A 19,853-nucleotide genomic window follows, 5' to 3' on the forward strand; every position below is an offset into this window, starting at 1 on the left:
GTATGTGTCTCCTCAACTATTCTAGGAAGGCAGGGGCCATGGTAATTCGTATGTGTCCCCATCGATTGGCATAGTGAATAGCATAACATAGGCACGGATGGATGGGTCCATAGATGGACCGATGGATGGGAGCGGGTGAGTGAGTGGATGTTAGCTGGGATGGGTGGGTGAAGGAGATGGATAGTCAGAGACATTGGAAAAGGGAACCCTGCGAAGATCAAATGCAAACACCAGGAGGAGCTGACACGCTGCAGTGAAGAAGCGGGAGGGCTGGCCACAGAAGGCGGTACGCTCCGAGTGGAGCAGGTGAGCGGCGCGCACTGAAGCAAGCATCACGCAATTGAACCGCTCACCCACGTGTTCCCCCCCACCATCCTCCTTCCCAGACGGCGCTTCAGCTCATTCCACAGCCCCCAGCAGCCCGGTCGCCCCCACCGCCACTGAGAAAGCAAACAAAGGGGAGGAGACCCCTGCAGGTTCTGGATGCCGAAGGCCAATCGAAAGACTTAGATCCCCTGGAAGGCGGGCGCCTTGGTTTAGGGGGGTCCAATCGGTTTCAAGGGGTTGCAGCGGGGCGGGGAGATGGGCGGGAGGAGCGGGAGCGGGCCCCGCGCGCGGGGGAGGGCTACCAGGCTGGGAAGGAGCGCGAAGGGCTGGGGGCGGAGCCAATGGCCCCGCGTGTCTGCTAGGAGAGGGCGGGCAGTGCCGCGGCGCGCGCGATCCGGCTGACGCATCTGGCCCCGGTTCCCCCAGACCAGAGCGGGGCCGGGAGGGAGGGGGAAGAGGCGAGAGCGCGGAGGGCGCGCGTGCGCATTGGCGCGGGGAGGAGCAGGGATCTTGGCAGCGGGCGAGGAGGCTGCGAGCGAGCCGCGAACCGAGCGGGCGGCGGGCGCGCGCACCATGGGGGAGAAACCCGGGACCAGGTAAGGGAGGTGGGGCCACGCGGCGGGGCATGGGCGGCGGCTCGGGGCGGGGGCTGGGACGGTCCCAGACGAGGGCGCAGCGGAGAGGATCTGGGGGCCGGACGCCTGGGTCCCTAGGGACAGCCATCCGGGGCCGCACGCGCAGGTCCTCGAGGATAATGAGGGTGGGGGGGAAATGCCCGGGCCCCTGCAGAAAGCGAGGCCTGAGGGGGATCAGAAAAACCGGTGTCGGGGTTCTCGCAGGGATGTGGGGCCAGACTACTGGGCTCTCCCGTGCAGGCTGCGATGCAGGGACGGAGGAAGGAGGAGCAGGTGGCTGGCCCCGAGGGGTCGTGTACGGGGAGGCTGGATGCCGGGAGGTGGGGGATCCACTCCAGACTCGCGCCAAGCCAATGGAAAGCCTCCTGTCCAATATCCCCCAGGTAGTCGCGCTGCCCACACCTGTCCCGAGGGCCGGGTGGCTCCTCACCCAAACTTCTACCTTCCCTTGGGTTGCCAGGAGCAACAGCTTCATCTTGGGGGAGCCGAGTGCGTGGCGACCCTCCCTGAAACTAGATCGTATCCCTCTCTCTGGGGGTGGGGGAGGCAGTATTCGCCCTGGGCGCGCGTCCACTCCCCGGATGTTTTCTGTGCAATCGAGGCTCTTTCCTTCCACTGATACCCCGAGTTCTCTTTTTTGGTCTCTAGCAAAATCCACTTCCTGTTGTGACTCAACACCCCCAAGGGGCAAGGGGTGGATGCCTGAGTCCCAGGGGAGCGGGAGCAAAAGACGAAAAGGTTGGGGCTGTAGGCCTCAACTCAGAGGGTATCAGGAATAGGGAATTGGTCCTGAGCTCTGGCTTGCTCTGCAAAACATCATATCAACCCCACTTCCAACCTATAGAGTATGAGAACCCGGGTTTCTGAGCATCAAGTGGACGAGCATCAGAAAGAGATCATCAGAGAGATGATCGGTCTCCTGGATCAGGGTTTAAACATCCCAGAGAAAGGGGAAGTTGCTGACTTGTGGGAGGCCCCTGATTTCCGTCATGTGGTTCAGGGAGTGGGACAGATGGACCAAAGGGGACTGCTAACTTGGCACAATTTCCCTCACCCCCATCAAATTCTGGGCCACAGGAAATGGAGCGAATAGCAGGAAGTGTGAAAGGACATCTGCTTCAGCTACCCCTGCTCCCACTGGGCACCTCCCTGGTCATCCCCACACTCTGCCTCCTTGGCCAGCCTAGTATATGCATGCTGCTCCTCCCCAGCCTGGCAGGAGGTGGCTGGGTTAGGATCCAAAGGGCAGGTGCCTTGCAGCTGCTCCAGGGCAATTGCCCCAGAACCACACTCCAGTTGGCCCACTGATTGTGGCTGTCACAGCCCTGTGCCAGGGCTCCTAATGGGAGGACACCCTGGGACAAAGAGGAAAACCAGAAGCAAAGGGGAGGGAGAGCCTGGATGATGCCACGGCACTCAGCTCCCAAGTTGGGATGAAAGATAGGGTGTTTATTCTAGCGGCTACCATATCGATGTGTATTCTCTTTTATTGGTTAGGAATACCTGGGGCCCTCCATACCCTTTGCCTTACAACCTTTGGACAGCTTGGCTTTCTGGGAAGAAGGGGCAAGTGAAGTTGTAGCAGAAACTGGGCCTATGGTAGAAGCCATTTAGGGCCAAAGGCCAGGGTCATTGCTCTCCTATATGCTCCAGCTGTCAGAGCTGGAGACCAGATGGAAAGATGGTTAGGTCTTACCCAGACACTGTGGTAACCTGCCCATTGGGGTCCTCTGGGAATGGGGTGGTAGACTTGGAGGAGGGATGGGCTAGTTGGCAGGAGTTCACGTTTCTGCTGTCTATCTGAGGATCCTTTCCAGGGATCACTGCTGAGGCAGAGTGGATTGGAAGGAGTAAGGTGGTGCTTCAAAGAACAGGCCCACAATTGGCCAGATCACTGGGGTTGCCAAACACTTCCTTACCCTCCCAGCAATGGGTGGAGTCCAGGCTTAAATTGTTTCAGCAACTGGAAAGCGAATAACCTTCAATTCAACAAACTATTTATGCCAACTGCAGAGACAGATAGTGTAATATTGATCGAGAGGATGGACTTGGAGCCAGACTGCCTTGGTTTCTATTAATTCCCACCATTTACTCCCTCTGTGACCTTGAAACACTTGACCTCTCTCTGCCTCAGTTTCCTCACCTGTAAAACAGAGATATTAGGAGCTCCATCACTGGGTGGTTTTATTTTATTTTATTTATTTATTTATTTATTTATTTATTTATTTTTTGAGACAAAGTCTTGCTCTGTCACCCAGGCTGGAGTGCAGTGGCTCAATCTCAGCTCACTGCAACCTAAGGCCGGGCACGGTGGCTCATGCCTGTAATCCCAGCACTTTGGTAGGCTGAGGCGGGTGGATCACCTGAGGTCAGAAGTTGGAGATCAGCCTGGCTAACATGGGGAAACCTCCTCTCTACTAAAAAAACACAAAATACAGGCCAGACACCGTGACTCAAGCCTGTAATCCCAGCCTTTTGGGAGGCTGAGGCGGGCGGATCACTAGAGGTCAGGAGTTTGAGATCAGCCTGGCCAACATGGGGAAACCCCATCTATACTAAAAATATAAAAATTAGCGGCCGGGCGTGGTGGCTCACGCCTGTAATCCCAGCACTTTGGGAGGCTGAGACAGGTGGATCACGAGGTCGGGAGATTGAGACCATCCTAACTAACACGGTGAAACCCCATCTCTACTAAAAATACCAAAATTCGCCGGGCGTGGTGGTGGGCGCCTGTAGTCCCAGCTACTCGGGAGGCTGAGGCAGGAGAATGGCATGAACCCGGGAGGCAGAGGTCGCAGTGAGCCGAGATCGCACCACTGCACTCCAGCCTGGGTGACAGAGTGAGACTCCGTTTCAAAAAAAAAATTAGCCAGGCATGATGGCAGGCACCTCTAATCCCAGCTACTCAGGAAGCTGAGGCATGAGAATCACTTGAACCCAGGAGGTAGAGGTTGCAGTGAGCTGACAGCGTGCCACTCTACTCCAGCCTTGGTGATAGAGTGAGACTCCGTCTCCAAAAAAAAAAAAAAAATACAAAACATAGCCGGACGTGGTGGCTCACTCCTGTAATCCCAGCTACTCGGGAGGCTGAAGCAGGAGAATCGCTTAAACCTGGGAGGCGGAGGTTGCAGTGAGCTGAGATCGCACCACTGCACTCCAGCCTGGGCAACAGAGTGAGACTCCGTCTCAAAAAACAGAGTATTACAAGAGATGACACATTTGAAACACTTGGAACAGTGCTGGGCATGGAGTAGTCACTCTGAAATGTTAGCAGCATTACCATCTTCATGATATGGCTGGCATTGTGCTGGAGATGCCTAAATTAATAAGGCCTCTGAGGCTCACAGTCTGAGGAGGGAGAGAGCTAACTATCCTTGTGTGCTACCACACCACAAGTAAAACATAAACAAGGTGTGACAGGAACCCAAAACAAGGAGTGACCAGGGTCTGGGCTGGGTCAGCTTCCTAAAGGCTGGGCCTTAAAAGACAAATAGGCTTTTAAGCTCTTGAGATCGGAGTTGGGGACAGTTGGAGATGAGTAGAGTCGAACTCTTGGGTAGGGCCTGTGGTAGAAACTATCTGAGGGCCAAAGGCCAGGGTCATTGCTCTCCTATATGCTCCAGCTGTCAGAGCTGTAGACCAGATGGAAAGATGGTTAGGTCTTATCCAGACACTGCGGCTACCTGCCCATTCGGGTCCTCTGGGAAGAGCCTGGGTGGTTCCTAGGGCAACCAGTGGCCATTACTGCGGAGGGAAGGGGACGAAGGAGGGTGGACAAGACAAGGGGCATTTCCCCTTGCCACCACGTTAGAAATAGGAAGGACCTTCCGGGAAGAAGGGGAAAGGGGCAGAGCTGGGCAAAGCCCCGCAGCCTCAGGCAGGAGGCCTGGGTGAGCACTGCTTCTCAGGCCTGGGAGGGAGAGGGTCCTGGTGTGGGGTCCCTGCTGAGTCTGAGGGAGGCAGTGGGGTTTCCCTTTCTGTTTTGTTAGGGTCTTCAAGAAGTCGAGCCCTAACTGCAAGGTGAGTCTCTACAGCACTTACCCTTTTGACCCTCCCTGGGCCCCAACAAAGCCCAGCCTTCCCCTAGATGATCCCCAACCTACCCAAAGATGATCCCCAACCCCTAGCTCCCCACTTCCTGTGACAGCTAAGCGCCGACTTCCTTCCCTCCTGAAGCCCCTTGCCGCAGAGGCTGCTCAGCCTGAGCCAGCCACAGGGCTGGGTGGGGCAGGCTTGGGTCCCCAAGCAAGACCACAGAGGAGGAGGCCAAAAGCAAGCCATGTGCCTGTAGCCCTCCTAGGAGCCAACCCAAGGTGCGTGGGGCTGGGAAAACCTAACAGCCCCCGGGCTATGGCCTATTTATCCTAGAGCCCCTTGAGGGGACCTAGTGAGGGTGGCAGCTGCTCTCTAGCTGGCTGGTTGGGCTGAGTTCTCCCCGAGGATCCAAACACACACACACACAGACACACACACACACACACACACACACCTGGCTGGTTGGGCTGAGTCCTCCCTGAGGATGCAAACACACACACACACACGGACACACACACACGGACACACACAAACACACCTCGCTGGTTGGGCTGAGTCCTCCCTGAGGACACACACAGACACACATGCACATACATGTTCACACACACACCTGACTGGTTGGCTGAGGACACACACACACACACACACACCGGGCTGGTGGGCAGAGGTGTGCAGAGATAAAGGAGCAGCTCAAAAGCCTAAAGGTCCACTAGTCTGAGAAACGCCACCACCCTCACTTTCCAACACTATTGGGAGGAAGCCTGGAACAACTCCTTCCTGATAGCCCAGCCTGGAGATCCCCGGGCAGGGCAGCCAGTTTTGAGGGTTCCGATGCCCTGTCACCATCCTCCCCAATCTCCCCTGTGACCCCTTGACATCCTCAGCTCACCGTGTACTTGGGCAAGCGGGACTTCGTAGATCACCTGGACAAAGTGGACCCTGTAGGTAAGTTTTCCCAGAAAGGGACAGCTCGTTCCCCAAGAGGGGAAGAAGTTCCCGGGCCCAGGAAAGGGGGGAGCGGCCCTTTCAGGAAGTGAGCTGGTGTGTCCCCTTCCTAGATGGCGTGGTGCTTGTGGACCCTGACTACCTGAAGGACCGCAAAGGTACTGGCCCCAAGTCCAGGGGGCCCAGGGAAAGTGGGGGCTAGGGAAGTGAAATGGGCTGGCCTTGGAAGGGCGCCCCAGAGAGATGGAGGCTGGAGGTGGAAGCCAGGAGTAGGGTTCAGGCAAGTCTTATGCTGCTGAGGGAGGAGCAGCGGCTGCTAGGTGCCGGGGGACTGGGGAAGTGGGGCTCCTGACCACTCATCTCACCCTCCCTTGCCAGTGTTTGTGACCCTCACCTGCGCCTTCCGCTATGGCCGTGAAGACCTGGATGTGCTGGGCTTGTCCTTCCGCAAAGACCTGTTCATCGCCACCTACCAGGCCTTCCCCCCGGTGCCCAACCCGCCCCGGCCCCCCACCCGCCTGCAGGACCGGCTGCTGAGGAAGCTGGGCCAGCATGCCCACCCCTTCTTCTTCACCGTGAGGATGCCCCTGCCCTCTGAGGGCCAGGGGGCTGGGGCTGGGACTGTGTCTGGGGTGGGGGTAAGGCACTGCTGTGGGCAGATCTGGAAGAAACAGTGAGGCAGGGACCCTAGTTCCACTTCCCTTCAGGGTCCCAGTGCATTCAGGAAGCCCTTGATTATCTGCCTCCTCTCTGGGGCCCCTTCCTTCTTCCCTTCTCATCCCCAGGAGTCCTTTCTCCAGCCTCTTTTTTGTTGTTGTTGTTGAGACAAAGTCTCGCTCTGTCGCCCAGGCTGGAGTGCAGTGGCACAATCTTGGTTCACTGCAACCTCCGCCTCCCAGGTTCAAGTGATTCTCATGCCTCAGCCTCCCGAGTAGCTGGGATTACAGGCACGCACCACCACACACGACTAATTTTGTATTTTTAGTAGTGATGGGGTTTTGCCACGTTGGTCAGGCTGGTCTGGAACCCCTGACCTCAGGTGATCCGCCCACCTTAGCCTTCCAAAGTGTTGGGATTACAGGCATGAGCCACCACACCCAGCGTCTCCAGCCTCTTAGGTTGAGATTTGGAGGAAGATCTGGGGGCTTTCTGGAAGAACTGAAGTCTTCTCTTTCCTCCGCCACAGATACCCCAGAATCTTCCATGCTCCGTCACACTGCAGCCAGGCCCAGAGGATACAGGGAAGGTACGGGAGGAACAGCTCTGAGGGCTCCTAGGGCAGGACAGGGGCCAGCAGGAGCCTGGAGGCACAGCTGAGCCAGAGGGTGAACTGTCGAGATGCCAGGGTGGGGCCGAGGGTAGGCCAGTGTCCCCCGTGGAAGTGGGGCGTATATGGTGGTCATTGTGCACGCATGACACTGCCTCCTGCTCTGTGGACCCGCATGGATCTGGGGATGGGGGCTCCCCTTGCACTACCATGACCAAGCCTCTGCCAGGTTCTGGGCTTTGGAGAGGAAGAAGACTTAGTCCCCAGGGTCGTGAGACCACAATGAGGCAAGAGTCCCTGCCCGAGAGGAGGGAAGGGGGAGGAAGAAAGGGCAGTGATGGTGGCGGGAGCCTCCGGTAAGATGTGGCCTTTTCTCCCCTTCCCGAGGCCTGCGGCGTAGACTTTGAGATTCGAGCCTTCTGTGCTAAATCACTAGAAGAGAAAAGCCACAAAAGGTAAGGGAAGTGACCTCCTCTGTGGTATAAGAGGAGGCTTTCCTCCCCGCTTCCAGGAGCCCAGGCCCCGTGCGGGGGAGGAGTAGGGTTGGGGTGTGTAAGGAATGACCCCTCCTGCCCCTACTCTGATCCCAGGAACTCCGTGCGGCTGGTGATCCGAAAGGTGCAGTTCGCCCCAGAGAAACCCGGCCCCCAGCCTTCAGCCGAAACCACACGCCACTTCCTCATGTCTGACCGGTCCCTGCACCTCGAGGCTTCCCTGGACAAGGAGGTGGGGCGTGAGAGGGTGACACGGATGCCACGGTGCAGTTTAGACCCTGGGGGAGGGGCGAAGCCACACATCAAGATGACATTTGTAAAGGAGGTTGCTTTGGCTGGGTGTGGACAGTTGCCGTGGGCTTGGGTTTGAGGGGAGGGGGCCAGAACAATGTGTCTGTGTTTGGGGACACACTGATGATGGGAACAGTGAAAACCAGTTCCAATTCACATGACCCCCTCCCCCCAAAAGCTGTACTACCATGGGGAGCCCCTCAGTGTAAATGTCCACGTCACCAACAACTCCACCAAGACCGTCAAGAAGATCAAAGTCTCTGGTAGGAGGTGGGGTTTGGAAGGGGGTCTTCGGGGAGGGCATTACTGCACAGGTGGCTCCTGGTGTGATCTCAGCCCAGGCCATTTCCCAGTGCGGGAGACCCACCAGGGCTCAAAGAATTTAGGCTGTTCCAGAATGATACGGGGAGCCTCGGTGTTTACTGCTTCAGTGGGGAGCATGGGAGGGCCACGCCACGGGGTCTGGAGTTGCGGTGTGGTGGTGGCTTGTGCTCCATCCAGAGCTGCCTGACCCCGTCCCACCCCACAGTGAGACAGTACGCCGACATCTGCCTCTTCAGCACCGCCCAGTACAAGTGTCCTGTGGCTCAACTCGAACAAGAGTGAGTATCGGGAGAGACCCATGTTCCAATCTAGGGGAGAAGAGCAGGATCAGGAGAATGTGAGGTGGAGGAAGAATTCTTCCTGAGCCATCTCCACTTTTTTTTTTTTTTTGAGATGGAGTTTTTGCTCTTGTTGCCCAGCCTGGAGTGCAATGGGGCAACCTCTGCTCACTGCAACCTCCACCTCCCGGGTTCAAGCGATTCTCCTGCCTCAGCCTCCCAAGTAGCTGGGACTACAGGCATGCACCACCATACCCGGCTTATTTTTAATAGAGACGAGGTTTCACCATGTTGGGCAAGCTAGTCGCGAACCCCTGACCTCAAGTGACCCACCCGTCGCGGCCTCTCAAAGTGCTGGGATTACAGGCGTGAGCCGCCGCGACCGGCCACCATCTTCACTTAAAAGGGTATTCCCTCCACAGCCAGGCTCCAGGCTGTTAATTTTCTTGAGCACATTGAGCCAAAACCTACTCCCTTGTGACCTGTGTCCAAAGAAACAAGGGACTAGTGAGGGGGAGATGCTGCTTGGGGGTGATAGGCCGCCCCTTGCCCAGCCCAGCGCCCCTAAGCGTCTTGTTCTCTTGTCCCCACCCCCAGTGACCAGGTATCTCCCAGCTCCACATTCTGTAAGGTGTACACCATAACCCCACTGCTCAGCGACAACCGGGAGAAGCGGGGTCTCGCCCTGGATGGGAAACTCAAGCACGAGGACACCAACCTGGCTTCCAGCACCATGTGAGGGTGGGGCTGGGGCGGGTCCCCTGCAGGCCAGGGGCCAGACGTCGGTTCAGTGCTCTATCCTAGTGTGCCAGGGATGTATCAGTGAACAGAAGAGACAAAAAGAACTCTTACAGTCTAGGGGAGGGAGGATAGCCAAATCTGATCAGTGGTCACTGTACAGCAGGTTTAGTGACAAGTATGAAGGAGAAAAAGCCAGGCAGAGAAGGAAGGGATGGGGGGCAGTGAGGTGCGAAGGTGAATTCAGAGTAAAGACCCAGCGGAAGTAAGCAATGTGGGTGAGCAGGAAAGGAGGGTTCTGGGCAGAGAGAAAACAAAGACTCAGAGGTGGGGCAGCCTGGGGTGTTGGAGGAATGGGGAGGTGCCATCGTGCCCTGGGGCAGGAGCAGCCCTGGAGGTCCCCAGCTTCACAAAGGGCTGGATTTCACCTCTCCGGATGCCTTTGTTCAGGGTTCTCACTGCACAGCCACACACAGCAGGCCCGGAGGGCAACTTAGGGAGAAGAACTAAGTACCAGGAGAGGAGGAGGAGGTGAGGTCAGGGGCTAATGGAGAGCCAGACGGTGCAGGGCTGTTAGCGGAGAAGGACGTCAGCTTTTCCTGGAGAGGAGCCACAGGAGGCTCTGAGCAGGGAGTGCAGTGCGCACTGTACCATAACCGCACGGCCTGGGCTGCTGGGGCCCTGGGGGCCTGTGCGAGTTTGTGGTCCTGCCCAGAGTCCCCGTGGGAACCCCACGGTGGGTCAGGTGACAGGGTGATAGGCCCTGGTCTGACTCCAACACCCTCAATTGCAGCGTGAAGGAGGGTGCCAACAAGGAGGTGCTGGGAATCCTGGTGTCCTACAGGGTCAAGGTGAAGCTGGTGGTGTCTCGAGGCGGGTGAGTGTCATGGGGGAGCCTGGGTGGGGGTCACACTGGCTCTCTCTAGTCCCATGTCGTCGTCCTCTTCACGATGCCTCTCCCCTTCCCCAGGGATGTCTCTGTGGAGCTGCCTTTTGTTCTTATGCACCCCAAGCCCCACGACCACATCCCCCTCCCCAGACCCCAGTCAGGTGAGCACACTACCCACCCCAAGCCCTCAGAGGGAGGGCCTGAAGCAGGGCCAGTGGAGGAAAACTGGCCCTTCCAGCACCCACCCACACACCCCCTCTTCCCGTCCCCCCAGCCGCTCCGGAGACAGATGTCCCTGTGGACACCAACCTCATTGAATTTGATACCAAGTAAGAAACTCATTCCCCTACTTGACCCTCTTGGGACAAAGATTCCTATAACATTCAAATCTGCCCTCATACCTCTTCCTTGCTTTTGGGGGGGAGAAGCGGATTGTAGCATCAAATCAAGATGCCTTAGCCTTGTGAGGCTGCCTCTTGCTGCCTTTTCTTTGTCCCTTCCTGTAAATACCTCTGGTCCCACTGCCGTTCGAACGCCTCTGTCCCAGAGGCCTAGCTTCGGGGAGGGCAGGGAGTGGGAGGCTGGGACAAGAGTCAGAAGCCCTCACCTCACAACCCTCTTTCCCACCACCAAGCTATGCCACAGATGATGACATTGTGTTTGAGGACTTTGCCCGGCTTCGGCTGAAGGGGATGAAGGATGACGACTATGATGATCAACTGTGCTAGGAAGCGGGGTGGGAAGAAGGGAGGGGATGGGGCTGGGAGAGGTGAGGGCAGGATTAAGATCCCCACTGTCAATGGGGGATTGTCCCAGCCCCTCTTCCCTTCCCCTCACCTGGAAGCTTCTTCAACCAATCCCTTCACACTCTCTCCCCCATCCCCCCAAGATACGCACTGGACCCTCTCTTGCTGAATGTGGGCATTAATTTTTTGACTGCAGCTCTGCTTCTCCAGCCCCGCCGTGGGTGGCAAGCTGTGTTCATACCTAAATTTTCTGGAAGGGGACAGTGAAAAGAGGAGTGACAGGAGGGAAAGGGAGAGACAAAACTCCTACTCTCAACCTCACACCAACACCTCCCATTATCACTCTCTCTGCCCCCATTCCTTCAAGAGGAGACCCTTTGGGGACAAGGCCGTTTCTTTGTTTCTGAGCATAAAGAAGAAAATAAATCTTTTACTAAGCATGAGTGTGTGTTTTCTCTGTAGTGTTTAGAGAGTGTATGGTGTGCTTATCCATGATTCTGTTAGCTTGTGGGGGAGGACCCAGTCTCTCTTCTGCACCCAAAAGCCACCTGACACGGAGGCTATCAGTAAATGTTTATTGGATGACTGTGCTGTGGCTGTGTTCCAAGGTAAACATCAAAACTTGACTTAGTCCAAACTCAAGGGTGAGGCTTGATAAGGCCACAAAGTAAACTTAGTCATTTATAGAGGTCACAGTAACCAAACTAACTTGCCTGCACACAGATGCTCACAGGAGCTAGCCAGGGCAGGCCCTTCCCTGTTGCGGCCGACGCACATGACCACCTGTGACCTGTTGTGACCGAGTCGTGTTCATTTCCACTGCTCCTTATGGTTGCTCAAGCAATCTGCTCCTGTGGCTCGGTGGTGCCACAACCGCAGGCCTCACCAGACAAGCCACATGACGTCTCTGGAGTCTGGTACCTACATTCTAACACAGAAGCTGAGGCTTGGGCAGCAAGAACATCATGCTGCCGTGGGCCCCTGTCCTGGGGACCACATCTTAGTGCTGTTCATGGGATGTTCATCAGGGACTCCCTGAGGCTTGACCGAAGCCCCAGGCTGGGCTGGAGGGAGTTAGCATCACTCCACGAACATTTCTCACCTCCATCATCTGCTTCCACTCCTGAAGCCCAATCTTTCTCCTAAAGCTCCTTCATTCATTCCACAAACAATCTGGATTTGAGTCCCTACAAGGTACCAGGCATAGTATAGCAGTACAACAACAACAACAAAACATTAATTCATTCCCTTTTTTTTTTTCTTTTGAGACAGAGTCTTGCTCTGTCGTCCAGGCTGGAGTGCAATGGCGTCATCTCGGCTCACTGTAACCTCCGCCTCCCAGGTACAAGTGATTCTCCTGCCTCAGCCTCCGGAGTAGCTGGGATTACAGGCGCCCACCACAACTCCCGGCTAATTTTTGTATTTTTAGTGGAGACGGGGTTTCGCCATGTTGGTCAGGCTGTTCTCAAACTCCTCACCTCAAGTGGTCCACCCGCCTCGGCCTCCCAAAGTGCTGGGATTACAGGTGTGAGCCACCGCGCCAGGCCTCCCTAGTTATTTAACTACAATATCTTTGCTTCAGAGAAGTACCGGAGCCAGGAGAACGCGTGACAGGGAGTTCTGAGCTAGGTTGGGTTTGGGGAAGATTTCCCTGAGAAAGTGACCTTTAAGCAGAGAAGTGAAAGATGAGGGGAGTTCGGGGACCGTCCAGGGATGAGCATTCTGGGCAATGGCAGTGTCGTGTGAAGGCAGGAGGAAACAGCACATCTGGGATCTAAAGAGGCCAGAGAGACTGGGACAGAGACAGCCAGAGGCAAAGTAGTTCCTTCTGGCTGCTGAGCCAGATGGGGACGGCTGGCACAGGCCTTTAGTCTATGTTATGACTCGTGACTTCTAGTTAAATCGCCATTTACCCACAAGCTTTAAGTACTGCCAAAAGGCCCCATGACCTTGCTTACCCCGCCACGGCGGCAGCCTCCCCTGCAGACCCTGGACTTTCTCATGCGGAAGAACGGAAGAACCATCCCTCCTAATACCATCTCCAGCATCCCTCCGACTCCCATGCACCTGCTCCTTGACCTCTAAGCCCAGGTATCTCAATCTTTTTTTTTTTTTTTTTTTTTTTGAGATGGAGTCTTGCTTTCTCACCCAGGCTGGAATGCAATGGTGCTATCTTGGCTCACTGCAACCTCTGCCTCCCAGGTTCAAGCAATTCTTCTGCCTCAGCTTCCCGAGTAACTGGGACTACAGGCACACGCCAGCACGCCCAGCTAATTTTTGTATTTTTAGTAAAGACAAGGTTTTGCCATATTGGCCAGGCTGGTCTCGAACTCCTGACCTCCTGATCCGCCCACCTTGGCCCCCCAAAGTGCTGGGATTACAGGCGTGAGCCACCGCGCCTGGCCGATCTCAAATTTTTTTCAGGAGAATCAGAACCCTCGGGGTGCCATGGTAAAAATCCAGAGTTGGGCTCCACCTTTCCCGATTCTGAGTCACAAGGTCCCAAGAAGAATCCAAAAATCCCGATTTTTAATTAGTACACACTTTGAGAAACTGCCCTTTTTATTTATTTAATTAACATTTATTATTATCTTTTTTTGAGATGGAGTCTCACTTTGTCACCCAGGCTGGAGTGGAATGGCGCAATCTCAGCTCACTGCAACCTCCGCCTCCCGGGTTCAAGCCGTTCTCCTGCCTCAGCCTCCCGAGTAGCTGGGATTACAGGCACGTGCCACCATGCCCGGCTAATTTTTGTATTTTTATAGAGCCAAGGTCTCGCCATTGCACTCCAGCCTGGGCGACAAGAGCAAAACTCTCTCTCAATAAATAAATAGTCTAATTCAATGGCATTTAGTATACTCACAATGTTGTACAACAATCCCCTCTGTCTACTTCCAAACATTTGGCTTCCTGTATTTTCAATAACAGATAAATTTTTTTAAATTGTCTTTCTTAAGGCCGGGCACAGTGGCTCACACCTGTGATTTGTAATCCCAGCACTTTGGGAAGCCGAGGCGGGTGGATCGCCTGAGGTCAGGAGTTCGAGAACAGCCTGGCCAACATAGTGAAACCCCGTCTCTACTAAAAATACAAAAAATTAGCTGAGCATGGTGGCGGGCGCCAGTAATCCCAGCTACTCGGGAGGGTGAGGCAGGAGAATCACTTGAACCCTGGAGGTGGAGGTTGCAGTGAGCTGAGATTGTGCCACTGCACTCCAGCCTGGGCAACAAGAACAAAACTCCATCTCAGAAAAAAAAAAATTCTTTTTGCTTTTTAGGTTCATACACTAGGAAAATTTTTTATATTTATTTTCATGTAGTCAGTTATAATAGCCACACAAAAAAAAAAAAAAAAAAAACAGCTTATGGCCAGGCGCGGTGGCTCATGCCTGTAATCCCAGCACTTTGGGAGGCCGAGGCAGGCGGATCACAAGGTTAGGAGATCGAGACCATCCTGCTAACACGGTGAAACCCCGTCTCTACTAAAAATACAAAAAATTAGCCAGGCGGGGTGGCAGGTGCCTGTAGTCCCAGCTACTCGGGAGGCTGAGCAAGAGAATGGTGTGAACCCGGGAGACGGAGCTTGCAGTGAGCCGAGATGGTGCCACTGCACTCCAGCCTGGGTGACAGAGTGAGACTCCGTCTCAAAAACAAACAAACAAACAAAAAAACCAGCTTATTGGGTGTTTTGTCACAAAGCTTTTGGCCCTTCTGTTTTCTCACTACTTGACACTTCCTTTTCTTTCCAGCCTATACTTCAAGGTCACCGTATCAACCCCGATCTCATCAGCACACTCCACCCTCCATTCACAATCCTGTTCTCAATCCACAGCCTGGATCCATCCAACTATCTCCCTTCTCTGCTCTGAACACAGGGGTTGGTGCTCATACAACCACTTGCTTGTTCATTCAACAAATTTTTTTTTTGAGACAGTTCTCGCTGTGTCACCCACGCTACAATGCAGTGGCCCAATCTCGACTCACCACAACCTCCGCCTCCCGGGTTCAAGCGGTTCTCCTGCCTCAGCCTCCTGAGTAGCTGGGATTACAGGTGCCCGCCACCCCGCCTGGCTAAGTTTTGTATTTTTTAGTAAAGATGGGGTTTCACCACGTTGGCCAGGCTGGTCTCGAACTCCTGGCCTCATGTGATCCACCTGCCTCAGCCTCCCAAAGTGCTGGGATTACAGGCGTCAGCCACCGCGCCTGGCCAACAAACTTTTTTGAACTCATTCTAGGTACCAGACACTAGGTATGAATCTGGGGCTGCTAAAAATATATGGTCTCTAACCCAAGGTGGGCCCCCAACACCCGATAAGCTTTTGTCTCTCTCCATGTCCCTGGTTACCTCCCTCTCCTGCTCCCATCCTATGCACTAATTCTTTTTTTTTTTTTTTTAAGGTGGAGTTTCACTCTTGTTGTCCAGGCTGGAGTACAATGGCACGACCTTGGCTCACTGCAATCTCTGCCTCCCCGGTTCAAGCGATTCTCCCACCTCGGCCTCCCAAGTAGCTGGGATTACAGGCGCCCGCCACCATGCCTGGCTAATTTTTATATTTTTAGTAGAGACGAGGTTTCACCACGTTGGCCAGGCTGGTCTCAAACTCCTGACCTCAGGTGATCTGCCCGCCTCAGCCTCCCAAAGTGGTAGGATTACAGGCATGAGCCACCGCGCCCAGCTACCTACGCACTAATTTTCTACCTTCCTCATGCTCGAAGTGACTTCTGTTTTTCACAGAGATTAGGCAATGAAGGATGAATAATTTCAATTTCCCACCTCCTACTGAGAAACAGTGACATCTACACCAATTCTCCTACACAACCAAGGTTAAGATGCCTTCTCCAGTTCAAAGCTAATCCCTCCACCTGTGCTCAGATTGCTGTCCTCCCACCTCCATTGAGACCTTGATTCACCAAACCACACCCCTCTCCTACCTGTGTCTATGGCTCTTCCTCCATGGTAAATAAGCCCACATAAGTCTATTCCATTTAAGGAAAGAGGAGGGAGAAGAAAAAAAAGAGGAAGAAGGAAAGGACAAACCAAACCATACACTCTCCTCTACACTTACGTCTCTTTTTTATTTCCTCTCTTCTTTGGTTTTGTTTTGTTTTGTTTTTTGAGACAGATTTTCGCTCTTGTCACCCAGGCTGGAGTGCAATGGCGAGATCTCAGCTTACTGTAACCTCCGCCTCCTGGGTTCAAGCGATTCTCCTGCCTCAGCCTCCCGAGTAGCTGGGATTACAGGCACCCACCACCATACCCAGCTAATTTTTGTATTTTTAGTAGATACAGGGTTTCACCATGTTGGCCAGGCTGGTCTCGAACTCTTGACCTCATGATCCGCCCGCCTCGGACTCCCAAAGTGCTGGGGTTACAGGCATGAGCTACTGCACCCAGCCCTCTCTCACTCTTCATTCTTTCTTTACTTTTTGTTTTCAAAGTTATATATACATATAAAGAATCAGATAGTACTACAAGACCTATTACAATAAAAAGCAGACCCTTCCCGCTCTAATTTCCTCCTCCTCAGAGGCAACTACTTTCACCACCTTTTTTTTTGAGACAGGGTCTTGCTCTGTCACCCTTGGCATGATCACAGCTTACTGCAGCCTCCTCGATGCCCCAGGCTGAAGAGATCCTCCCACCTCAGCCTCCCAAGTAACTGGGACTACAGGTGCAAGCCACCATGCCCAGCTAGTTTTTTTAACTTTTTAAATTATTTTATTAATTTTTTTTTGAGACAGAGTCTCACTCTGTCGCCAAGGCTGGAGTGCAGTGGCACTGTGTCGGCTCACTGCAACCTCCGTCTGCTAGGTTCAAGCAATTCTCCTGCCTCAGCCTCCTGAGTAGCTGGGATTACAGGTGTCCACCACCATGCCCAGCTAGTTTTTACATTTTTAGTAGAGATGGGGTTTCACCATGTTGGCCAGGTTGGTCTTGAACTCCTGACCTCAGGTGATCCACCCACCGTGGCTTCCCAAAGTGTTGGGATGACAGGCGTGAGCCACCGCGCCCGGCCAGTTTTTTTATTTTTTGTAGAGATGGAGTATCCTCACGTCGCTCAGGCTACACCCAGCCTACTTTCACCACCTTTACATGTTTATTTTGGCATTTACCTCCCTATCTCTAAACATGCTTATTTGGCAACTTCATGATTTTTGTTTTTGTTTGTTTTTTTTTGTTTTGAGAGAGGGTCACGCTCTGTCGCCCAGGCTGGAGTGCAATGGTGCAATCTCAGCTCACTGCAACCTCTGCCTCCCAGGTTCAAGCGATTCTCCTGTCTCAGCCTCCTGAGTAGCTGGGACTACAGATGCGTGCCACCACGCCCAGCTAATTTTTGTATTTTTAGTAGAGATGGGGTTTCACCATGTTGGCCAGGATGGTTTCCAACTCCCAACCTCAGGTGATCCGCCAGTCCCGGCCTCCCAAAGTGCTGGGATTATAGGCATGAGCCACCACACCTGGCTTGTGTGACAGATTTTTTTCATTACTTCCCTCATGGTTTGATTTTTCAAGGGTGTTTTGTTTGTTTGTTTGTTTTGTTTTTGAGATGGAGTCTTGCTCCAAATTGCAGTGTTACTGATACCTTCTAGTCTTCTGAAAATAATGTTTGTGGAGGAAGGGATCAAGAAATGTAGCACCATCATTTAAATTCCCTCAGGACCAACCCTACTGGACACATAAACAATAGCAACAACATCTACTTTCAATAAAATGTTGGCATTGCTCTCTGCCAATTACCTTGAGAGCCTGACTCTGGAATGAAAAGCTCTATACCGACCCTGGCCTTGAACTCCTGACCTCAAGTGATCCTCCCGCCTCGACCTCCAAAAGTGCTGGGATTGCAGGCATAAGCCACCATGCCCAGCCAAGGATGCTTTTTCGGATTCAATCATGTTTTATACTATGTCTTACCTAAAAGCTTCAACAGTTGTCCCCACCTCCCCCTTTTTATTTTGGTTTCTGTCTTTCATGTTAGAAAGTTTCTTTACATACCTAGAAATTTTTGCTTTCTGCTTACATTTAAGAGCGGGTGCTTAGCTTGACATGGTGGCTCACATCTGCAGTCCCAGCTACTCAGGAGGCTGAGACAGGAAGATCATTTGAGCCCAGGAGTTCAGGACTACAATGACCTATGATTGCGCCACTGCACTCTAGCCTGGGTGACACAGAGAGGCCCTATCTCAAGAAACTAAAAAAAAAAAAAAAAGAGTGAGGTGCTAAGAAGTTGACTAGAATTTCCATGTACACAGTTGGGACTTGCCAACTGTGAGTTTCAGTATGAGGTGATCTGGCCAACTGACTGGTTGGAGAACCCCTGATGTTCATATCCTGAGGTCTTTTCTCACTTACCAAATTCCCCAGAGAAGAGTCTTCCAGTCTCTTACCTGGAAAGTATAAGCTTGTTGCTGGAGTTCTGGAAACTACCACTCACTATATAAACTTTCGTTTTTGTTTTTGTTTTTTTTTTTTTGATACAGGGTCTCACTCTGTCACCCAGGCTGGAGAGCAGAGGCGTGATGAGGACTCCCTGCAGTCTCAACTCCCAGGCTCAAGCAATCCTCCCACCTCAGGGCCCTCCAAGTAGCTGAGGCTATTTTTATACTTTTTGTAGAGTTAGGGTCCCACTATGTTGCCCAGGCTGGTCTCAAACTTGTGGGCTCAAGTGATCCTCCTGCCTTGGCCTCCAAAAGTGCTAGAATTACAGGCATGAGCCAACTCACCTGGCCCTAAACTTTCACTTAATCTCTGTTTTTCTTTTTTGGAGACTGAGTCTCACTCTGTCACCCAGGCTGGAGTGCAGTGGCACAACCTCGGCTCACTGCAACCTCCTCAGCCTCCCAAGTAGCTGGGATTACAGGCACCCGCCACCACGCCTGGCTCATTTTTTGTATTTTTAGTAGAGACGGGGTTTCACCCTGTTGCCCAGGCTGGTCTCGAACTTCTGCCCTCAGGTGATCCACCCGCCTAGGCCTCCCAAAGTGCTGGGAATACAAGCGTGAGCCACCGCGGCCGGCTTAATCTCTGTTTTCAATGCAGTACCCTTGCCCTCAACTGTACTCAGGTGCTCTCTAAGCTAAAAAACCCGTTTTCCATTTCCAACAAACTCCAGTATTCTGATGGGTTGGGGGAGATCGGTTGCCAAGATATATAGAGTCAATAAAGAGATCTGGAGGTCTAACTTCAAATAATCCTCCTAATTTTAGTACCACTTTCACCCCAGCTGTAAGTGATGCTACTAATTTCATGGTAAATCAGGTTGCTTGTAAGCTTTCTTTGCTGCTGGCTTAGTTACCACCTCACTGCAAAATGAGTCTGTTTTCCAGCATCTGTCTCAAGTTTTGCTATTAACTCCTCTCCCTTTGACTCCTTTTTAAAACAACTTTAGGCCAGGCACAGCACGCTCACACCTGAAATCCTGGCACTTTGGGAGGCCAAGGCAGGAGGATCCTTTGAGTCCAGGAGTTCAAGACCAGCATAGGCAACACAATGAGACCCTGTCTCTACAAAAAAAATTAAAAATTAGCCAGATATGGTAGCACACATCTATGGTCCTAACTCTTCAGAAGGCTGAAGTGAGAGGATCACTTGAGCATGGGAGTTTAAGGCTGCAGTGAGCCATGACTGAGCCACTGCATTCCAGCCTGGGCAGCAGAGTGAGACCTTGTCTCAAAAAATAAAATTTTTTTTAAAAAGCAACTTTCTGTTATTTTATTAGCATTTAGGGAAGGATTAAGTCAAATGCCAGACCCATCAAGTTTTTTGTTTTTTGAGACAGGGTCGCGTTCTGTTACCCAGGCTGGAGTGCAGTGGCACAATCCATGGCTCACTGCAGCCTCGACCTCTCAGGCTCAAGAAATCCTCCTATCTCAGCCTCCCAAGAAGC

General features: G+C 53.2%; 1 protein-coding gene across 7 annotated transcripts; it reads left to right on the plus strand.

Annotated features, from left to right (window-relative positions):
* Window positions 1-588: 588 nt before the first annotated feature.
* ARRB2 (arrestin beta 2) lies at window positions 589-11,412 on the plus strand. Of its 7 annotated transcripts, none has more exons than XM_009431656.4 (15): window positions 589-923; window positions 4,952-4,982; window positions 5,882-5,942; window positions 6,056-6,100; window positions 6,321-6,517; window positions 7,129-7,188; window positions 7,597-7,664; window positions 7,800-7,935; window positions 8,173-8,257; window positions 8,524-8,596; window positions 9,194-9,331; window positions 10,128-10,211; window positions 10,305-10,384; window positions 10,498-10,552; window positions 10,858-11,412. In XM_009431656.4, the coding sequence occupies exons 1-15, from the start codon at window positions 901-903 to the stop codon at window positions 10,949-10,951; spliced, it is 1,230 nt and encodes a 409-aa protein (XP_009429931.1). In that variant the 5' UTR covers window positions 589-900; the 3' UTR covers window positions 10,952-11,412. The 7 variants fall into 7 exon arrangements, with proteins under 7 accessions (XP_009429931.1, XP_063654277.1, XP_063654278.1 ...); XM_063798208.1 differs by having other exon boundaries at window positions 671-923; window positions 4,926-4,982; XM_016931274.3 differs by having other exon boundaries at window positions 698-923; window positions 6,321-6,580.
* The last annotated feature ends 8,441 nt before the right edge of the window (window positions 11,413-19,853 follow it).

Source organism: Pan troglodytes, chromosome 19, assembly GCF_028858775.2.
Source record: "Pan troglodytes isolate AG18354 chromosome 19, NHGRI_mPanTro3-v2.0_pri, whole genome shotgun sequence".
Classification (NCBI taxonomy): domain Eukaryota; kingdom Metazoa; phylum Chordata; class Mammalia; order Primates; family Hominidae; genus Pan; species Pan troglodytes.

What these genes read in the sequence shown, in the direction of transcription:
- ARRB2 (XM_063798205.1), top strand. Translation starts at nt 953, where the DNA reads ATGGGCGGCGGCTCGGGGCGGGGGCTGGGACGGTCCCAGACGAGGGCG. An exon ending in GCCCAGAGGATACAGGGAAG is followed by an intron (nt 7,189 to 7,596) that starts GTACGGGAGGAA and finishes CCCCTTCCCGAG; the next exon opens with GCCTGCGGCGTAGACTTTGA. An exon ending in AACCTGGCTTCCAGCACCAT is followed by an intron (nt 9,332 to 10,127) that starts GTGAGGGTGGGG and finishes CCTCAATTGCAG; the next exon opens with CGTGAAGGAGGGTGCCAACA.